The sequence below is a fragment of the Lepisosteus oculatus genome, chromosome 16 (assembly GCF_040954835.1).
Source record: "Lepisosteus oculatus isolate fLepOcu1 chromosome 16, fLepOcu1.hap2, whole genome shotgun sequence".
NCBI lineage: Eukaryota > Metazoa > Chordata > Actinopteri > Semionotiformes > Lepisosteidae > Lepisosteus > Lepisosteus oculatus.
The window spans coordinates 5,571,974-5,594,385 of record NC_090711.1 but is presented as its reverse complement, the minus strand read 5'-3'; the positions used below and the strand labels follow the sequence as shown (position 1 = coordinate 5,594,385).

General features: G+C 39.9%; 1 protein-coding gene across 2 annotated transcripts in view; it reads left to right on the top strand.

The window, feature by feature from the left end:
• Positions 1-22,412, top strand: part of slc2a4rg (SLC2A4 regulator) — a 59,940-nt gene that overhangs the window by 28,779 nt on the left and 8,749 nt on the right. Inside the window, exons 3-8 of one of the 2 annotated variants that reach the window (XM_015364966.2) lie at positions 12,491-12,591; positions 13,711-13,952; positions 18,661-18,761; positions 19,878-20,145; positions 20,750-20,854; positions 22,083-22,204. In XM_015364966.2, coding sequence (XP_015220452.1) covers positions 12,491-12,591; positions 13,711-13,952; positions 18,661-18,761; positions 19,878-20,145; positions 20,750-20,854; positions 22,083-22,204 — 939 coding nt within the window. The remainder of the gene's footprint in view (positions 1-12,490; positions 12,592-13,710; positions 13,953-18,660; positions 18,762-19,877; positions 20,146-20,749; positions 20,855-22,082; positions 22,205-22,412) is intronic. The other variant, XM_015364967.2, reaches the window with a different exon arrangement.

Here is a 22,412-nt window from a genome sequence, read left to right as displayed (position 1 = left end):
TGTAACAAAATAATATTTCCTAAACAACATTAATTTCTTCCTGAAGATGCTAAAAATATATTTTCAGTGGAATATATTGGAAGGACATGCAGTGTTAGTATTATCTCCTTTTTCTCCCTTTGTTTTGCCATCCAAACATTTTTTACAACATTATTTGTACTTAAACACATTATTAAGCACTTATAGTCCGTTTGTGGCCCTCCTTAACTCTGAAATAAAACTCATGCTTTTAAAAAAACTGTGGTTAAAGCTTTTGTTGCTAATTTTAGCTGGGTAAAACTAGTATTTTGCTGAGCTTGCATTTTATATGTTAGCATTCTCTCTGCCAAATAATGTGACACTGATCAACTTCCTGAAAACACAAGGCTTATTTTTATTTTTTTCCAGAGAGAAGTTCCTTTCTCATATCACTGTACAGAGGCTATATGCTCTGTTCTCAGTAACAGTGATTCAGAATGAAGCTGATGTCCTTCTCTGGGAGGGTTCTAGTCATGGGATGGAAGTCTGACAATAGGTCTGGCTGTAGGTAGTTTTGTTTTGCTTGATTTAGCTGCATTGTTACATATTCAAATTCTGTCTGGCCAGCACAGTACAGGGTAGGGAAATATCATCCTGGTGGATAATGTTAGAAACTGTACTGAAGCACTAGTTACTTGTCTTTGTATTTGTATTCAGTGCAGTTTATTCATTCAAAGTATTTGTGTGTATATTGTATGCACTGAGGCCCAAGACCCTCAACAGAATAAATGTGATTAGGTTAGACAACATGTTTTCTGTTCAACAAAGGGAATGGCTCCAGCCTTTATGAAAAAAAATCCAAAATTCTTAGGAGTTTTTTCTACTTACAAAATGTAATATAACTGTAACATTAGCAAGTAGATGCTGTCTCTTGGAGTTTCTACATTGACTTTGGTTTAAGGATTCTTCTGTTTCTCAATTAAAGGTTCCAATTTGGTGTATTCCAGTATTCAGTCACATAGCATGCACTAGGTGATTAATGCTGTATCAGTAACTAGAGATGTGTTATATATATAGTGCTTTTTTTCCAAACCAAGTGCCCATTCGTGACGTCTGCCAAGAGTTCTCTGAAGATAAATAAACACCATTAATCATATAAAATCAGTGTAACCTGAGTTCTCGTTTTGAGTTTGACATTTATAAATAGAATTTAGCCACGAAGGATATTTTGTGTTTATATGCACAAATCTGAGGTTTTAGGTCTGGATTAAATTAAAAACTTAAGTCCACCTGCCAATCTCAAATTACAGTTTAAGTGCCTCATCGCGTCTTTTCTTCAGGTAAAAGCAGAAAAGGCCTATGCAAATCAGAAAGCTGCCTCCAAACTGTAGGTTTAGAATTTACAAGCTTTGATTTGATCTCTTATTTTATAATATAGTATGTTTTAATAATGCGCTATTGCAGAAGGCACATAAATATTGCTCTATGCATTGTCAGCAGAAGGCTTAGGAAGACTCTGATGTCTCCAGTAGCAAACACAAACTTTTGGCCTGTAAAATCAAAACTCTTGTATTGTCTTCTCTAACTGAGCATAGCGTGCATCTGGTAACCTGCAGTTTTATTTTTGATATTTTAGAATTAATAGTGGCATTATTTAAGAATTACAAACTTCAGGTTGATTGTGTTTAAACTGATAGCCCTATGGAGTAAATGATTGAAAAGGGTTTCTCAAGAAAAAAGAAACCCGACATTTTTGTACCCTACGATGCAACACTGTCTGCATTAAAATGTTAATTTGTTTTTTGTTGAACATCAAGTATGCTTGTCCTAAATTGGATTTTAATCAGAACATCATTCACAGTAATCTGCTATTTGGTATTGAGCTAATTACACCACAAGTAAAAGTTACAAAGGAGACAATTTTGCATGTCTTATCATGCTGACAGCTTATTGATCAAGAAGCCTTTTAAGATCTAGTTCAGAGTTCTCCAGTGCTTCAGAGTCTACAGAAGGCTTTCACTGTATGTTCCATATACCCATTATTTGCTTTTAATGTGCAAATCTAATTAAAGTACTGGATCAGTTTGGATGTGGTTGAATTATTTAACATGAACAACCTTTCATGTTAAATACATGTTCAGGATAGCATCATGGCAGCTTATTCGTGCAGAAGAGATGGCAAAAATAAATACCAATCTAAACCTGTTGAGGACTATTGTGTCATTTTTTAAGCCCTAAAGACTTGCTAGCAGTGGCGAACGAGGACCTGTAACTTTTCCTTAATTTCTGTCTTATCAGCTGCGTGTATACAGGCTTAAGGAATGACACGAGGAAGTCTTGTCATCACTTCCAGGAATGTCATGCAGAGGCAAAGAATACAAGACCTCGCGATCTGGCCATCATACAGCAGCTTGAGTCAGTATTTTCGCTGGTGCCATAGGGGCTAGCCTACAGTGCTTCACATAACCAAGACACCTCTGGACATTGGGATACAGTACCTGTCTGATACTGTGTCTTGGTGTCAGGTAGAGATATGCATTTGCTACAGTATATTGATCAGTGCCAAGGAAAATGGCAAAGCAAGGCTAGTCTGATGGAATTATTGAAGCCACCAGAGAGTCTGTTGGTTTCAGTGTTTGCCTCCAGCCTCAAAGGTCTCTGACCACACTTTGAAGGACAATGCAGCCTCATAGACTCTTCTTCATGAGTCTCTGTACAGAATATCTGTAATGCTGTTGTGTGGGCTTCTCCTTTCACATACTGTAGATTTACTAGGTTCTGCAGCCTAGACACGATGGGCTGTCAGCACTGCCCAACTCTGGCTCCAGCATCCTGGCAGCAGTGACCTGACCTTTGCTTGATGTCCCCAGCCTTGTGCCAGATGGAGCTGGATTACGAAAGAGCCAGTGACTAGGACCTTGACTGGCAATGAGTCCCCCTTCTGAGTTGTACCATGAGTTCGTCTTTGCAACCTGCTATGCTACACAATCATAAGGCAGTGGCAGCATCCTGCACTTTAAAGGGAACCAGTTACAAAGGTAACCTTGGTTCCCTGAAACAGAATTGCTATTCACTGCAGTTTTCGCAGTGAATAGGGATGTAGCAATGACGATCCCAACATACCAAGTCCCAGACAGACTTGTCAGACTTGTTAGGCTTTTGGTATGGAGCCCCCAGCATAAAGGGATTTGTAGGCATTAGGAGATAATTGTAGCAACTCTTTCAGGGAACCAAAGCTAACTGTTACTGATACTTAACACTGACTTGGTATCTCTTTTTACATTGGTGTTTTTGAGTGCTTGAGAATATTACCAGATGTGATGAGGGACAGTGACAAAATCCAATATGAATTTTTAAGGGGTGGAGATAAGGTGAAACGTGAACGGGCTGTTGAATTTATAACATCAATAATGACTCATTGTCCCCTGCAGAGGCCAGCTTGTGTGTTCCTGTGTGATATTTATTTCTTTTTCTATCATATTTTAATTGTATTGTATAATTTTAGGGGAGGTAAAACTGTAATCACATATTTTTGGGGGGATTCAACTTTTTTAAAGGCTGATAATATTGTGGAAATTATAATAAAATTTAGTGTCTCTACTTACGCACCCCTAGCAACACGTTGGCACCTGCAAAGCTGTAATTAAAACTGCAGAAGGTACCTTTAAATTTCTATTCGTCTTTTTTAAGTGGGAGCAAATGATCCATCTCCTCTTTGTTAGCATTTACAGTTTCATTTCTTAAGTTTTGACGACGTTTCTCTTCATGTTCTATGCCAACAATGCTGCCAGTGAAGTCTAGACATATCGTTTTTGATGGTCACAGCGGTTCAGTGAGGGCATGCTGCTGAAGAGCATTGGGTTCATAAGGACTCTCTGTGCTGTACGCTTGTCTGCATTTCTGAACCGCATTGTTTCTGAGAAAAAGAATTTCTTAAAGTGTAGACAGCCTCTAAAGTGTATAGCAAAGCCCTGCCTCCCCTGAAAATTTATAGGATGATTATTCACAGCCCTGTTATCCCAGGTTGCATGAGGTCTTAAATGTTGCCATTCAGTGTTGCTATGATATGTGTGTCCTCATGTACATATTCTACAGTAGATGTGTTATGTTTGTAGGGGTTGTGTGTCATTTGGATTTTGGATCCGATTAAATGAAAAGAAGAGCAGACATAACTGAAATGTAGTCAAATCCAGATCTGTGTTTACTTCAGGAATGCACAGAGATGTTTTCTTTTTTTCATCTGTTAAAATATTCAAGAGTAGCTCCAAAGTTAACGCTGCTGGATTTAAGGATCTGACGGTACAGTCAGTGCACAGCACTCTCTTGTCTTCCCCTAGAGATCTTGTCTCCAGAGCCCAGCTCTCGCCCTTAGGGCTGTTTGTTTTTGTACTCTCTCTCCTCCGACTTGTAATCAGAGCCGTCACTGCAAATTTTCAACAAGTTTTTTTTTTCTTTTTTTTTTTTTTAGCCCTAAGAAAATTGTTTGAAGTTTCTCTTTGGGAATAATTTAACAATTCCTGAGGCTTCCATTATTGGTACCATATTGGCGACAAAGTTTCTGTGGAGGCTTAAAGTTCATTGAGGAGACAGGGGAGACAAGTAAGGTGGTTTCTTGTGCTAGTGGCTTTTTTAAAATAAGCCTTTAGAAAACTTGGAGTGCAATCAATTAAAAGTTCTGAACCAAAGGAAGTGATCTTACTGTAATGTAATTATCCTTATTCTCACAGCCTCTTGGCTAATACCATGCACATGTATTTATTTTAGAGTTAAAGTCTGTTTATTAGGTTGACTGTAGGTGGCTGGTGTAATCGGATTGGATATGGATTTACTCACTGCAACCAATGTCTTGTTGAACTATGAGCTATCAAAATACTACCGGAAATGAAAAGCACTAGTAAAGGTTCTCGTAGACTTTTCTGCCAATAAATCCTTCTCATATTTCTGTTGTTTCTTGCGGTGTCGATTTTTTTTTGCACAGCCCTGCGAAGAGCTGAACTAGAAAACTAGAAACAGACTAAGCACTGTGCACAAATAATCCCTGTGGTACAGTGTCGAAGTTTTTTTTCCCCTCAGTTAATTGGCAGCCAGTTATCCTGTAGGAGTTAACATTAACTCCATGCCAAAGTTTTTGCTTGTTATTCAGCTGCTTATATTGGAGCTGTTGGCCTCCATCCAGCCAATTGGAAAGACGCCGTTTAGTCAACCCATTCCTTCAGAGTCCTATCTCACACTGCCTGGCAGCTTATTTAAACCAGCTATCGGTTGACACTTGCAGCGATGAAGGCTGTAGTACAGCCCTGTGCTTGCTGCAACCTGTCCATGAAATGAATTGTTTAGAATATTACTACTGTAATATGTTTGAAGCCAGGCATCTTTATAAAGACATCTTTCTATTAACTGTTCTGCATTTTTGGATATTTCTTAAGTGTAGATCTGCAAAATGGGACAACCTTATCTAAACAACTTATCGGCCATCTGGGTTTTAAATTTGTATATTCTGTGAAGCTGCCTTTCACTCAAGGAGAGGCCTGGTTTTGGAAGTGTGGGACCAAAAAAAGGTACATTGCCAGGTGTATCTACAGAAATTTGCTCTTTTGATGAAGATCTGTGAATGAGTGCCAGAGTACTCCTACTTTTATAGCCATGTCTGCTGTGGTGTGTGCAAATTTTTCACTACATATTAGGTTATGCAATTGCTGTCACAAACGTTGCTCATTTTTATGCAGAAAGAAAAAAAACTGGTACTGTCTGTCACACTTCAGAGCTCTTTCCTTAAATACAAGTGTGTGTGTGTTAGTGTTTGTGGCAGATTATTTTAGATAACTAGTAAAATCACCATCATTCTGATTGAGTACTTTTTTTTCCCCAAAGAGGAATTGCACCTAGAATTAAGAGTACAGAATACTTCCTGAGTGGTAACAGCAGGCAATGTTGCAGAATCAGTGTTGTCAGCGTAGTGAATTTTGAGTGACTTGGGGCCAGTGTTGACGATGGTTTGCATTGCTGCCTTGCAGAGCTAGGGCTTCGTGTTCAGGTCCAGAGCTGGGGTGCTGTCCACGTGGAGTTTGAATGTACTCCTTGTGTTCGCATAGTTTTCATCTAGGTGCTCCGGTTTCCTCACACGGTTCAAAACTATACTGGTGGGTTTATTGGCTTCTGGGAAAAGTGGCCCTGCTGTGAGTGTTTGTGTGTGCCCGCCTGTGGACAGGTTTCCCATCCTGTGTGTGTCTCACACCAGTCGCTTGCTCCGGTTCCCATGTGACCCTGAATTGAATGAAGTGGTTCAAAAAATGGATGGGGGGGGATGGAAGAGTGACTTGGTGATACATTTATGTCTGAAGCGACTAGTGACAACTCTAATCACTGTCCTTACAGTGTACAGGATATTTGTTTTTAATTTCAAGATCAGCAGTTTGTCTTTAATGTATACCCCCCCACACACACACACATTTGGATTTGTCAGCTGCTCACTGGCAGTGATGCCAACTCCTCTACCCAGAATGAATGAGATAAGCGTGCATATGCTTGTCCAGCATGCCCCCTTGTAGAGCCCTATACCATGACTTCACTTTGACATGATAAGTGGCTCTTCACTCTCCGGTGCTGTTGCAAGTCAAGTCACAGGAGTCCCTGTGTAGTGGTATTCTGAGAGGACTCTGGCCGATGAAACCTGCACTCCTAATGATGCTGTTGCATTGTGTGCCATCTCCCAGGAATTCCTGGTCATGGTTAGCTAGCAGCACGTCTCCAGCTTGAATCAGCAACTCTTGAATCCTAGAATCCAAGAACTCGGTCTGTAATGCGCCAGTGAGTGCTGTTACTAGTTGAGCTGCTCTGCAGCCCAGCACCAAATTTGTTAGATAGAATTCCCGGTCGCCGAAATGTTTTGCGTTCCCATTTTGTGTTTTGCTGTTTTGGAGTCATCCCAATGTTACGCCCACTCATTCCTGGACGCTGGTGTCCGGTGTTGAATAGGACGACCTGTTCGCTCTCCCATGTGAAATGTAGAGACAGACATACGTAGATACAAGCAACAGAAATCTGGAAAGGAAGCACAGGACAGAAGGTGGAACACTATGAGAACTCTAAAAATAAATACAGACATCATGATGCCTTCTTTCAGTTGTGATAAGGTACATCTAAAGTTACGTGTAAGCTACATATGTAGGATAAACACGGCCTTAATTGCTCTATATTGATTTATTGTTTAGGCTTTACACTCTGGGTATCTTTTCTTGAAAAAAGGCGGAGTCGTGGCTCTATGACTAAGGATCTGTGCCTGTGGCTGGAAGGTTGCTGGTTCAAATCCCACAGCCAGCAGAAGAATCCTACTCCGTTGAGATTCTGAGCAAGGCCCTTAACTCCAACTGCTCCAGGGGCACTGTATAATGGCTGACCCTGCGCTCTGACCCCAAGTTTCTCTCTCCCCTTCTGTGTGCCTGTGTGTCTCATGAAGAGCAAACTGGGGTATGCGTAAAGACAAATTCCTAATGTTAGAAATTGTATATGGTTAATAAAGTGATCTCTTAAAAGCAAACATTTCAAGGCTGATACAGTGAATTTTAGATCAGGGATGCTGGTAACAAGGGGAAGCTTGCTTAGTCCTTGTTATAGAAAGTCACATCTCTGTACAGAGGAAAAGATCCATCTTCTGTGTCGAAACATCCTAAGCAGCTGCCTCCTTCTGAATTTTTTGGCAGGAGACAGCGCTTCTCCCTCTCTTTTTTTCTGGAACTCTTCAGTTCCTGCCTTTCTTTGAATACGTGCAGGAGGGCAAAGATTTCAAGGCTGTAGTTTGACTCAGAAAATACAAAACAAAATCCCCAAAGGTGACTTCCTACACTTATTGTGTGTGAAACATTCTAAAGCAATATCCACAGAATTGAACCAGGTTCTGACAGATTTGGACTTGTGCTCTAGCTAATTTTCCTTTTTAAAATTCCCACTCAGACCTCCTGTTTCTGATCCATTGAATAGATAATCAGCATTGTTATTCCTGAAAATGATGAACTAGGCTGTGGCCTTTTATCTTAATCGTTTCACATGAGGTTGTAAAAGGATTAAGGAATATGTCTGATAAATGCTGCGTGGATCAAGGCATTTTTTAGAAGGTAAAATTTGTACTGATTCATGTCATTTAAAGGTCATTTCAATGAATTTGTAGCAAGAAATGGATTTGCTGACAGTGTTTAGCAGAAACTGAAAGTATTCCAAAGTTAAATTTTTTCTTAGGGCCTACATTAGCTCAAGACCTAAAGGAAACCTAGCAATAGACTTCTTTTTCCCCAAGCTTAACTGACTTCAAAAATGCAAGTTTGACTCCAAATGTAGTTTAAATTTCCTTTTTTACAAGCTCTCTTCATGAACAGAAATGTGAAACTCAGAGTAATGTTCCAAAGCTTTACACTACGAGTCACATGATACATATTTGACTCAGGAAACTGTCACATTTTAAAGTAGTTAATGGTTAGTACAAACAACTGTTAATTAAGGTTTTAAATAATCAAATTTCTTTTACTGTTTTAGAAATTGAAGAATCAGTTGCACCTCATTAGATACTAATTAGTGACACATTGTGAAGTGGCATGTCTGAAATGGCAGGAAAGTATAATTGCAGGAAAGAGTATTCTTGATGTTATTCTTTAAAGTTTGAATACAGTGCATTTTAGCTTGGTAATAAATTGTCCTTTACATTTAAAGAAATATGTGTTCTTTCCTGATAGTAATGTACAACCATACTGGTATAATAAAAGTGTAAGTTACTGACATTTTTGTGTTTGATTGATTAAATGGAAACAAAACATTTCATAGCTTTCTAAAACACGCACTACACAGTGTGTACCACTGGTTGTATATTGCCTGAATGGAGGATACAGCATTTTGTCTTTTATGGGGAAGTGCCAATTTGCATTTACCAAAGTGCACTGCACTTCTTTGGGATACAGAAAAGACAAACATTTTTTTTTTGGTCAGCCATTAATCCAGCCCTTGGTTTTGTGATATTTGGAAGCTGACCCAGATAAAAAGTTTTGGCAGAGTCTAAACTTTTTGCTGATCTGTGCCAGATTCTCGCTTGGCCTTGCTCGCTGCCGAAACCAGTTTGCTCTGGTTGTGTTGCAGTGCAGAATCTGGAGGTGGGGGTGGACGAGCTACCAGAAGTTACTCTTAAAGCTGCAGCTTCTTTTTTCTCCGTCTCTCCTGCAGCGCTGAACATACAATGGGAGAAGAAGCCATGTGCAAAGCAGAAACTAAAGACCATTGCTGAAATGTGCATTTAATTGTGACATTTTGCAGCTTTATACATAAGAATGTGTGTGGTTTTTCCATGTGATTCACCCTCCATGAAGAGTATGTAAATTTCTGTATTGAGTGCCACATTAAAAAAAGTAATCTAGAACAGACATAGTTCTGGTAAAGTTGGGGGGGAAACTGTTCTAAATTGGTCACAGCCAACTTCTATTTTGGTAGCATCACAACAAATGTGAAGAGAATATGTTGGAGGTTGTTTTATACATTTTGCAAAAGTAGAATAGGACCTCCCTTTGAAGAAATTGTATCCTGCTACAAGGTGAAGTGTATTTCCAGTATTGTTATCTTATCTTTGTTCAAGTGGTAACTAATGTACACTGTAATCGATCTGTGCAGATCTCACTGCAGGAAAAGCTCACAAAGCAATTTATACTTGCCTTCCTTTCCCTTTTCCACATTGCCAAGAAGTAAAGTAAATTAGGTAGGGCATAGAGTTCTGGAGTTTAGTTTTTTGATTGTGTGACCTCTAGGGTTCCTAACATGTAGTAGCTCTATTATTAGCAACCATTGGGTAGTCAACATAGCAGTTGTGATTCATTTTTACAATCAGAAACGAAATATGTTTTTTTTGACACAGTTAAAAAAACGGACATTGTCAGAAATGTAAACAAAACTATACATTGATGCACAGACTGACTCAAAAAGAATTCCACTGAGTCAGCAAGTGCAACCATATCCAGCTATTTCACAGTATACTGAAAGGTGGAATGCTTTTTGTGAAATTTTAGCATACTCAAAAGACTAGACTGACATTTGAAATGACAAAAACACCAAATGGAAGATTTAGATTGACACTTGCGACAGGGTTGTATGTTGTAAAAGAGGCAAAAGAAAAGGCGATGGTGTGCACTAATATTCCCCTGGAAAAAGTCTAAGTCAACAGTGAATGACAGGGTAATTCCTACAGGAAGTCAAGTAAGAATACCTACCATGGAAACTTGATTTTCACAACAAAATCATCGATACAGAACAGATTGTTCAGTTCAGTTTATTTTTCATATGCACAAGTTGCAATTAAATGCTTGAAATGATTGAGAACTGTATCTGTAGTTATTAACAAATGAACAGCCACACTACATTTTGGACATTTGTGTATTTTGTAAGGGCCAATTAAAACAGCTGCAGCATGTAAGCTTATTTAACATGGTAGTAAATTAGTTGCTATTTGACAAATTCCTACCCTTTTATGTTGTCATTATCTTGCCTTGAAGACATTGTATGACAGTTTTTTTTTAAGATTTTTAAGATTTGTTACAATTGGGTGTTATTCTGCCAAACCAGTATTCTTACCACACATTTAGGTAAAATGTTCATACTTTCTAATTTTGGTAGAGTAGAAGCAATCCCATTAAGCATAAAATCCTTGCTCATGGATAACACACTCAAAACTAGGTTGTCTTATGGATTTTTATAGCCCTCACTAGAATGACTGAGGTCTATAATTTTTCAAGATAAACTTTTGAGGCTTGGTGAAACTAAACCAGATGACTAAAAACATTGAGGATTAAATTTACAGTATTTTCTCAACATAATTACAGGATATAAATAAAAATGAGCAATGAGTATTTAGAAACGTGTACTTATAGCTTTTACTGATGTATTCAGTACACCTTTTTGTACATTATAACATTTTAATACAGAAATCATGACCCTGTGTAAAAATCATTTTCTGCTGCAGTGTATCAGGAGTATGAATAAATGTGGAGGATATATATATATTGAGGAGTGGCTTGGGTCAGATCATTTGTAAATTAGCACAAACAAAGACTCAAACCTTCATTTGATGACGGGCTCAGGAATCATCAAGAGCTGAAATGTACCCCTTGTTGCAGCCCTCATTTGATCAAATTGATGAATCTGATTAAACTATTTTGCATGGTTTCAAGAGCTGAGGGGTTCTTGAGAGGCCAGAATGCACTGCCTTTTGTTGAAAAATTTTCATTGAACACATTTCCATGTCTCTGGTGCAGAGCTGGTCTCTCAGACGCCTGGGTGTGTAGCAGTGAAAGTGTGAGCTGAGACTTCCAGTGTTTATCCTGCTGACCTCTTCTCTTATGCCAGTGTTTTCCTTTCCCCTGCATATCACTTATAAATAGATACTATCTCACACAGTAAATGTGCTCACTGAAGGCCGGCCAGTGGGATAGAGGTTGGACTGGCACAAGCTGTAGCACTGCATGAGTTTCAAGGTGCCTGTGTGCAAGTCTTCACACCACTTTAAAGCAGCAGATCTTTGGGCAAATTCCCCTCCGCAGGAACAAATCTGAAAATGTGTGGATCTATTCTGTGCTTGCCGTTCAGATTCTAAAAGCGCTTTTAACTATTCTCGAAATTCCCTCTGGCCACTTATAAAAAGCCATGGATGAAATAGCTCAAAATACTGCACTCTGTTAATATCCCGTGTCCAAACTTTTCAGTATGCTCCAAATGTATTGGAGCATACACAAGGGACAGAGGCTTTTTTGCAGTTTTTATTATTATGCTGGAGATTTCCATTACAGCCCATAAACAACTTGAGATCTTAATGTACAGCAATCCATCTATTTATTGTTAAAGTCTGTCTTGTGTTGGCAATCACCAGCTTGGGAAAGGAGTTGGATTCTTGGCGCCAGAAATATATTATTGGGCAGTTTGCGAAAAGCAAGTCTTAACATGGAAAAAGAACAAATATAAATGTGTTTAATATGAGCCTTTGTAGGTGATTTTGATAAAAGCAGTTGCCCTGCTAACTAAGTGTTCCTCAAACAGATTTCAAACCTTCTCAAGGTTGCTGATGGCTGTGGATTGTATAGGAACCGTGACTCTGACTTTGCAACATGGTATGCATGGATAGGTTTTATTGTTCTGGATATCCCCTCTCATTCAAATATCCCCTTCCTCCAAATCACATTACAGGAGTAAAAAGGAATTGCCACATGGCTATGAGACACACCTCCCCACGGGAGCAGTCGTAGCTTCTCACAGTCGGCTTTGATGGGGCTTTTCAGACAGGCCGCCTTTGCCCACGTGGCTGCTTAAGCATCAAGGAGTAGACATTCATCCAGCGACAGCGGCAAAGACACACTCGCAGCACCTGCCAGCGCTTGAGCGAGAACAGTAAAAAAGTCAAAACAACAGGAAAATGCTGATGGTGTGAATTGGTCCATTATGATTTCAGTCAGCGGCTTGACCAACAGAACACGTCCATCTGTTAAACAGCCTCCTCGCCTCTCTGCCGTTACAGGAAACCACTGGGGCATGCAGACAAGGAGGTGATGGCCGCCACAGTCCTCACATCCCTCTCCACAAGCCCACTGGTACTCAGTCCTCCGTCTGGGACTCCAGGTACTGCTTCTGATTTGATCTTGCAACAGGGGCTCCATTCTTACCTTTTTTATTACTGTTAGGTTGTACTGCTGTGCTCCAGTGGTGGAAGAAACACATTTTATCCATGATGTTGGTTCTATTTATATGACAACAGTGTGCCCTATCAAGTTGCAGAAGCATTTGTATGATATGAAAGGTTACATTACAAAGCCACCTTACCCCCAGACGTCTCCTTTTTTTTTTTAGCCCTATTGCTAGCATGGATGAAATAAAGGAGAGTTTACTGACTGCTAAAGAAATGGGGAAAAAAACAACCATTTGATTCTTTTTCTAGCCACTTTCTCCAGTACTGGGGGAGCCGGAGCCTCCCCTAATCACATAATAAGTAAATCCCTCTGACATTAACAAAAAAGCATAGTTTGTGTTTTATTATTGCACTAAAAGTGATTGTTTAACTGTCAACAATGTCACAAGGAGATAGTGGTGCAAAGTAAGAGGTTTTCTGTTGTACAGTTCTTACAAAGTATTATCTATTAGATTAATCTGAAATAGTTATGTTTTACTTAAACAATAGACATTGAAAGCTTAATTAAAAGCTTGAAATCCTTTTCTAGACTAGTCATAAATGTGTTTGCTCCATTCACCTTTGACAGAAGTTCATTATCTGCACTGTTAGTGTGGATTGTTTGTGCCATTTCATATCACAGTTCTTGTAGTAATTCAAAGACATTAGAGGGTCTACTAAAAATAAAATAAATCTTAACTGCTTTCCTTCAGCGGATCATTATTAAAGATAGAAGATTGGAGTGTTTGTTATCAATGTTGTTGTTATGTTGTGTGCTTAACATTTCATTGAAAGTGTGAAGTCAATTATTTCTCCAAACTCCTAAGAAATACATGTAAAACAAATGGAAACAAAATATTGTTAAGTATGACAACAGAATACTGGAAGATCATAAAAAGTTTTACAATTGTTTTTCTTTGTTCACAGTTTGCATTTTTTCTTTTCATTATCCCTGCTGTTCAAAAGTTCAGTGCGAATTGTTTTTAAATTGTGTTTTATATGTAATTGTGTATGATAAGGGTAAGGGATTGTTACAAATGACAACTTTTATTTTGTCTGGGATTTCAATGCAGCTGCAGTTCCAGAGCCTGCCAGCAGGGGGTGGAAGGAGTGCTTGTCCGCGAGTTACAGCAGCTCCACCAGTGGGACCTGGAGCTGGGATGCCAGCGACCAGTCCGTTCCCTCCACCCCCTCTCCTCCACTCTCAAACGACGTCAGCAAGAGCTTCCTGCTGTCCACCCCCAGCGATGACAACATCGAGGAATCGGAGACGGCGCACTTCCTGTTTGAGGACCCTATCCCCAGAAAACGAAAGGTAGAACTTGGTGTCTCTGCAGGGCAGGGTAGATACCACCCATCCATTTTTCTTAACCGCCTCTTCCAATTCAGGGTTGCGGGGGAGCGAGGGCCTACTTTGACAAGCAACGGGCATAAGGCAGGGTACACCCTGGACAGGTCGCCAGTCCATCGCAGGACAGATGCACACACCGAGGACCAGTTTCCCCAGAGGCCAATTCACCTGCCAGCATGTTTTTGGACAGTAGGAATAAACCGGACCCCCCGGAAGAAACCCACGCCTACATGCCAGCAGCCATATCGCCCTACAACTCACAACTAGCAACCCACTGAAGCTCAGCAGGTGCGAGCCTGGTCAGTACCTGGATGGGAGACCTCCTGGGAAAAACTAAGGTTGCTGCTGGAAGAGGTGTTAGTGGGGCCAGCAGGGAATGCTCACTCTGCGGTCTATGTGGGTCCTAATGCCCCAGTAATGTGGCGGGGACACTGTACTGTAAAAAGGCGCTGTCCTTCGGATGAGACGTAAAACCGAGGTCCAAACTCTCTGTGGTCATTAAAAATCCCAGGGCGTTTCTCGAAAAGAGTAGGGGTGTAACCCTGCCGTCCTGGCCAAATTTCCCATTGGCCCTTACCAATCATGGCCTCCTAATAATCCCCATCTCTGATTTGGCTTCATCACTCTGCTCTCCCCCCCACTGAGAGCTGGTGTGTGGTGAGCGTTCTGGTGCACTATGGCTGCCGTCGTATCATCCAGGTGGGGCTCACTTTGGTGGTGGTGGAGGAGAGTCCCCATTACCTCTAAAGCGCTTTGATTGGAGTGTCCAGAAAAGCGTTATATGAATGTAAGCTATTATTATTATTATTATTATAATTATTATTACTTAAACTCCACACAGATAGCACCACAGGAACAGAATTGATGTCTGGGCCCCAGCGCTGATAGGCAGCAATGCTAACTACTGTGTCACCTTGCACCCGACAGAGTTGGAGCCACCGGGGTCAGAGAAAGGCTCTTGTGGTCATTTAACACTGAGAGTTATATCTTTGTTGTTTTTCTCCCCTTTGTTCAAACATAAGCCTTTATCACAGTTCCCAGTGAAGCTCACACAGCAGCACATTACAGTAAAGCACGCTGTAAACTGTCTAATTCTCTTTAGAAATAAGCAGTTTCAGTCACAAATATTGACATATGGATCAGATAACTCTTTTGCAATTTCGATCAAAAAAGCAATTGGCTTGTAATTTTCCGAACACAGGGGCCAATGGAATGCTTCAGATATACAGAAAAAAAATACATATCAGGAGAGGAGGTGCTTGAATGATTTAGATCTCTGATCAGACGTCACCAGCAGTACAGTGTACTGTGTCTGTATTTAGGTTCTACATTTCAGAAAAGGGCTACAGTTTAGACACATGGACCTGGATGAATATGTGCTGTGAATAAAATGGGGAATTTAATAAGTGTTAAAAATGTCCTGCAGAGAACTGAATGGTAAGACATATTTTCTGAAATATGCCTCAACATACTAGAACAAATAATTTAATAGCTAGGAATTGAGTAGATTCCATTTTTGGGATTTTACATTTACCACAAACTAGAACCATAGATGCACTGTTGGTAATTTTTCATGCATGACAAACATGATTTAACTATGGCCAAGGACCTTTTGAACTCCACAGTTATCATTGGGGGAATAATAAGTGAGTTATCATGTGCTTTTTCTTCAAAAGCACTCCTTCAATCTTGGGCAGAGTGATAATAACCCCGAATGTTTTTCTCTTTCATTGTATTCTGAGATGCCTGATTTGTCACTGGCTTACACCTTGGAGGGTCTATTTATTCACAGCTCACAGTATACTAAAGGAATTACCATACAGGCTAAAGCTGATGTAAGACCTCCTGTAGCCCAAGAGAAAAACAAGTCATGTGAAGCACTTCATTCCCACTATAGGACCAATGGGAGTTGTTGGCGTTATGCAATATAATTTAAAAATGTTGACATTACCTTGGCAGCTTGACAACATGCAAAGTCTATGGCCTCTGAGCATGATATACTGTCCTTCAAGATCAAGCATTCTTTTGTTTGTCTGTTTTTTGGGGCAATTCCAGGTTTTAAATGTGGATTTAATATCAAGAAACCTCAGGCCCCTTCTTTAATTTCTTTAAGGAAGGTGGGGGGATTTTTTTAATAGTGGAACAACTAAACAAATTGCATGAAAAAAAACAGTCCAGTAGTAATCTAGGAATAAAGAATTTTAAGATTGAATGCTATTAAGGAAAAAAAACATTTTTTTGACCTGTGGGAAGATGTTGAAAGGAAATATCAGCACACCCAGTTTCCTTCATGACTGATTGAAATACAGGTGTGGACTTGTTGCTTAAACACATTTGTAAATCAGGTCTGGTCGCTTGAAGCTGCTGTCGTTTAAAAGGAGTTGCATGAGAAAATAGTTGACATCCTACAGCTTCACCCAGCATAGTTTGCAGTTTGTTTTATCAAGGCAGAAAAATTAAGCAGAGGTGTTGTCTTTTGCAACAGGACGCTGTGAGAAGATTTATTCTAGGTGCAGGAAACAGAATTGAAGTCTGTCAGGATTATGCTAATTGTTATTATCTGGAAGTAAAAGAGCTCCGTAGGCTCTGACTAATAATACCCTTTAGCAGACATTAAATGAATCCTAACATATGCTCCAGTTAAAACATTCATTTGTCAGAATGCATGTTTGCTTCAGGATTAGAACTAAATGTACTTCATGCTGAGAATGTATTCATTCTTATCTACAAGCTATGGGTGATTTTGTTTTGCTTTGTTCATCTGAACATCACTTGCAGTTATAATGTATTAATAAGTTAGGTAGGTTGTACCAGGGTTAGGAGATAAATTGAACTTCTGGGATCAAAATCCTAGATGTGGGTGGCAGTACAGTCTGCACCTGAAGAGCTGGGAGGAGCAGTTACACTGGTCCTATTAATTCCATAATGAACTGATTTAGTTTTGTGTTTTTAGCTGAGTTGGAATGAAAACCTACAGCCACTCCAGCTCTTCAGGACCAAGATTGCCCTTTCCTGTCCCAGAACATTGTTCTGGTGTGGGTGTGTGTCTCTGTGTGTGTCCTGTGATGGACTGGTGATCCATTCAGGGTGTATCCTTGCCAGGATAGTGAAGCAGCTAGGACATGGATGGGTGCTGGAGTATTTTGAATGATGTATGACTTAAATTGACTTTATTCCCATGATTACAATTGTCAGGATTAACAATTAATACAATGATACAGACAATATGCCCACCTCAGTTGTTATTTACGAGTTCTTGGCATAGTAACTGCCCTCATCCAGAGTGACACACAGTTGCATACAATGAATACAGCAGATATTATAATAAAGCAAAAAAAAAATACAGCACATCACAATCTCACACCATATCAGCATAATTATAACGGGAGCAGGACTCTGGTGGTGGGGCAATTAGAGGCCAAGTCTTGAGCAAGAGATAATGCAACATCCCAAAGCAAAGTGAAACAGATTAGTACATATATATGGTATAGGGAAGATGGTTTGTACAAAACTAAATAAAGGACTCTGCAGCTTTTACTGAAGCTGACATCCCAGCTTCCTTCAACAAGAGACTAGATGGGATCCATCGGTCACTGGCATGCTAGTAGCCAGACAAGCTACAGTGCCTATAGAAAGTCTATATACCCTTTCCAAAGTAAACCCATTTTATCTAAGTCTTCATTTGAAATTACATTTCAGAATGTTTGAGTGTTTGTGTTTCACTTAGAGGTTGTGTGTTACAAATAAAGGTCAAATGAATTCTTAATTTCAAGCTGTTATATTGCAGAAATGTGTTACTTTGGAAAGGCTGTAAAAGGCTCGACAAGATCCTTAGCTCAATCATACACACAGCCAGACAAGCTAGAAGGGTTGAATGGCCTCTTGTCATATATAAACATTCTTATGTACTTAGGTTCTAAAACTACCAGAGAATGAAATGAAATGAACCCTTTACATGTCACACATGCTGTATGTACTGTAAGTGGGGATGTTTACTTTGCATGGTAGCCAGTCAGCCTGAGCAGAAGCATAGGGTAATTACTAGAGCTGTGGACACCAGACAAGTGGGTTTGAGTTCATAACCCGGGTGGGACACTGCTTTTGCATTCTTGAGCAAGGTAGTCCACTCACAGTGCTGCAGGAGAAGCCTGGCTGCATAACTAGGTACTCTCCAGGTTGTCAGTGTCAATGAGAGTTTATTACTAGCTCATCTCGTGAAAGGATTAGAAAAAACTGTCTCCCTTCAGGCGATGCTATGAAATGAGAGTTCTTACTTCAGTTTTTGTTGATAACACCTCAGATTGAATTGCCTTAAGTGCTCATTTCCAGTCCTCAACCCTTTTGACTTTACCATGCTATATTTACCGCAGTCTTATGATGCTGATTTTCCTGTGGTTTCATATGTATTCACTATATACTATAAACTGTTTACTAATCCCATGATCCAGTGTAGTGAAACATAATGAACCCATAGGAAAACACAGAAAATGAATAGTCCAACTACATTATAACTGGTAAAGGTTCAAAAATCCAGTGATAAATTTACTATGGTGGGCTGTGATGAGGGAGGGTCCTATGGTTTTCTCCTCATCACACACGTCAGGTACTGCTGCTTAGGAGTTGTGCGTCACTGCTTTCAAGGCACAGCTGACTTTCCTGTTTTCTCTTTCAGAATTCCATGAAGGTAATGTTCAAATGCTTGTGGAAGAACTGTGAAAAAGTCCTCAGCACCTCCTCTGGAATCCAGAGGCACATCCGGACCATACACCTGGGGTAGGCCCAATGATGGGACTTTTGGGGCATTGTGGGAGGGATTTTTGACCTGATTGTATCTGCCACATCTTTTTATATGGGCTTTGATCACAGTCCCTGGACCGCATGACTTTTACTGTCATCAACTCAAATAATTCCTCTAAAACAATTCCAACTTAACTTAACCATGAAATGTTTTTAAAATAATTTGAATGTTCCTCTTTGGCATTGTTTGTGACATTCAGTTGACGTTTATTGGTAGAATATTTTTTCTGATGGAGGGAAAGAAGTCCAGATGTTCAGTGACATACTGTATTGCCCAAAATTTTGTGTAATCATAGCAGATGTTTGAATTTGATGGAAGGGCAAGAATTAATGTCTCTGTATGCTTTGACTTTAGTAATATAGTCCCATATACCTGTAAAAATCTTGATTTTTTTACATGCACAGTTTAGGAATAAGATGTTAATAAATCTAAGAAAACTGGAAACAAAAAAAGTTCTGCTCTGCAGGAGTGCAGGTTTTCAAACAGGAACTGAATGCTGGTGACCCCTGTTGGTGAAAATGTCCTTAAAAGAAATAGTTACCTCTATTCAGAATATTTCTCTCAAGACTGTTGCTGTATTTGTCCGTACTGTATGTCTCCACTCCACATTGTAATGTTGATTACTGTGCCTTTATTTCTGCCGAGTCAGATTTCCTGTATGCTAGGAATGGAAAGTTCCAATAATAAAATGTGAGCAAATCCCAGTACTAGCTTTACTGTGGCATGTCTCTTGGATCTCTTAGTGCCTAGATAGTGAAAGAGTTGATGAGTTACAGCAGGTTCTTGGCGTTTTACAAGAATGGTCTTCTAGGTATTTTCTATCAAATACAAGGTGATAGGGTAATAAGTAATTGTGGTTTCCTCCCTCTTATTTTCCTACTGCATCTAAAGGTACTTTAGTGTGGGTTTTCAGACAGAAGGTCATTGTTTTGCTCCAGCACAATGCACACATGTGTAAGATGAGACCCCAAGAGTCACAGTTCTTTTTGCTCATGGGGATCAAGTTCAAAAATAGGCAGGAGGCATGCCTGTTTGTGCTGAAGTGCTATTTCAGTTTTCTCGTCTCTGTTTTGGCTCTGTTCTGTTTTCAGTCGGAATGGCGACTCTGACTACAGCGATGGAGAAGAGGACTTTTATTACTCGGAGATCGAGGTAAACATGGACACACTGTCAGAGGGGCTCTCCAGCCTGACGCCCACCTCGCCCACCACCACCGCCCCGCCTCCTGTGTTCCCGATGCCCGAGCTGCTCCACTCCGAGCCCGCGTTCATTAAACCCCGGGTCGGCAGGCCACAGACGCCCCTGAGCCAATCAGCACCCTCCACACTCTGCCACATCCGCACTGACCACGCCTACCAGGTAACACTGCTGGTGCCTATTTACCCAACATTCCGTGCAAGCGTTCCGCCTCTTCCATTTCCTGATTGGTTGTTCCCTCACCTCTGTCATTGGACACCTCGCAGCAAGTATGAAATCAGCCTTTCTCATCCGTTGTGTCTCTCCTTTTTCGGTATCTAGGATCCCCTTCCTGTTTATGCCTTCTTTGCCAAATGTTTTGGTGCGGACATCCACCTTGTGTCTTTAGGTGTTCATTTTGGAAGATTGGCTCATTAGCTGACTGTCATGAGTATGGAAGAGTTATGTAGTTTATTTTTAGGTCTTCACTGCCACATAAAAAGCTTTTGTTTCCCTTTATTTGCATTAATAAATTATTAGTTTAGTTACGTAGTCATATTAAAGTAATATTTTAAATATCCTTTGCCATAAAATAATTGTGAAACCGTTAATGACAGGGTCTCTTGTTCGGTAACCAGTGTTTCCTATCTTATATGTATTGAAGGCAGTTATTATACTAAAACTATATGGTAAGTACGTTTTAATTATGGTCAGGAATTCGTGGCTTGGTATGGCAATTTTCCTACACGGTGCAGTATTTTAAACTAAACTGCGCTGTATTTTTCAGGCAACTGCTCCTGTGAGCATTCCTGTATCTTCAAAGTTCATACCAAGCGAGAACGGGATCAGTATTTCCTGGCAGTCACCTCCTGTCATATTTAAAGGGTCACCGGTGAGCAGCAAACCTCTTGATAGCTCTTTGGTCTTGTCTCTCTGTGTGTGTTGATAATTGTGCACCCAATGGGAGCCTGTTCCAGTTTAAACAAAAGTAACGTGACTTCACCCAAAATATATATATGGAACCATCAGTGGTATATGGTCTGCAGATCCTTCTTTGTAAAGTGACTGTTTACTCCCTGAAACTAAATGTCACAAATAAGCTGTGCTGAAATGAAAGAAAAAAACTGTATGATCCAGTCGTTCCTTGTGTTTTCAGTTCCTTTCAGTTTTCTCCCAGTAGCAGCTGGTTGTGAAATGGGAGGGAAGTGGTATAGAATGCTTTCTGTATAAGCCTGAAAACATTGCTTTCGCAGGAGTTCTGTATCCTGCTACTAGGGCGTTTACATCAGAAAATACTAATCTGAAACAGCAATTAACCTTGGGCTCATTCTCTTGGTAAACTATTAGCTGTTGGTGAACACAGGACATATTATTTCTTTAAATACGTTTTCTTTTCCTGTTTATTTTCTCTTCTGTTGCTGCCCAAACTATGCTGATTATGTGAAATTAAACATGTACATAAAAATATTTTGCTACCAGTTGTACAATGTGGGGGGAAAAAAAATGTTTTTGTTTTTGTTCCACTCCCCATTTCTAGGAATGTTAGGAATAGGTTGTTTATCTAAATGGGATTAACATAAGGATGTTTCAGGAGTCAGTGTCAATCTGTTAAACATTAATTGAATGCTCATGTATTGACCCTCTGTTTTGCACTGGCAAAATTACATTCTCTATTTTAAAGGAAACAGCTTGTTTAAAATTGTACTGAGGCACTGTCAGTATTGCCCATAAAGTAGATAAAGCTCTTACATGATAGTGTACATCAAATCTACATTCTGCTCATGTCTTACCAGCAGTATGTACTGTAGTTTTTGGAACCATTCATAATGGGTCTGATAAGTACATTTTAAGTAGATACACAAATATATTTAGCCTCAGTTACATCTTAGCCTTGCAACAAAAATGTAATATTTTCACTGCTCCAAACCATGAACACATGTAACACTAAAAATCCTGATGCCTATGAATTAGTCTTGTTTGTATTATGCCAGACACTAGACCTGTAATACTTTGCATATTACAAATACAGCAAGATAAGCTATTTCTAGCTATGAAGTAATATTCAGTGACATCAGTGCCAAATTCCTTGTTTGTCATTGATTCAGACTTGTTGCCTACAGGGGCCTGTAGCTCAGATCCGAACGGTCAGCACTGGGGAGAAAAGACAGCCTCTTCAGCATGGTGCTGTCAACAAGACCCACATCGTCCCCCCTGTCACAACCAAGCCCTCCACAGGAACCAGGTATCACAGTCCAATTCCATCTGTGTTTTCATTACAAGAAATGAATCATTTCTTTCAGAGGATAATGACCCCTGGCAAGGTGGTTGACGGGAAATAAATGGGATACTTTACAGTCGGTTTTAAATGCTGCTTGGTGAATAAATTGAGCTGATATTCACAATAGAGCATGTCTGGACTCAGTACTGGGGCTGTTTATTGTTTGATATTG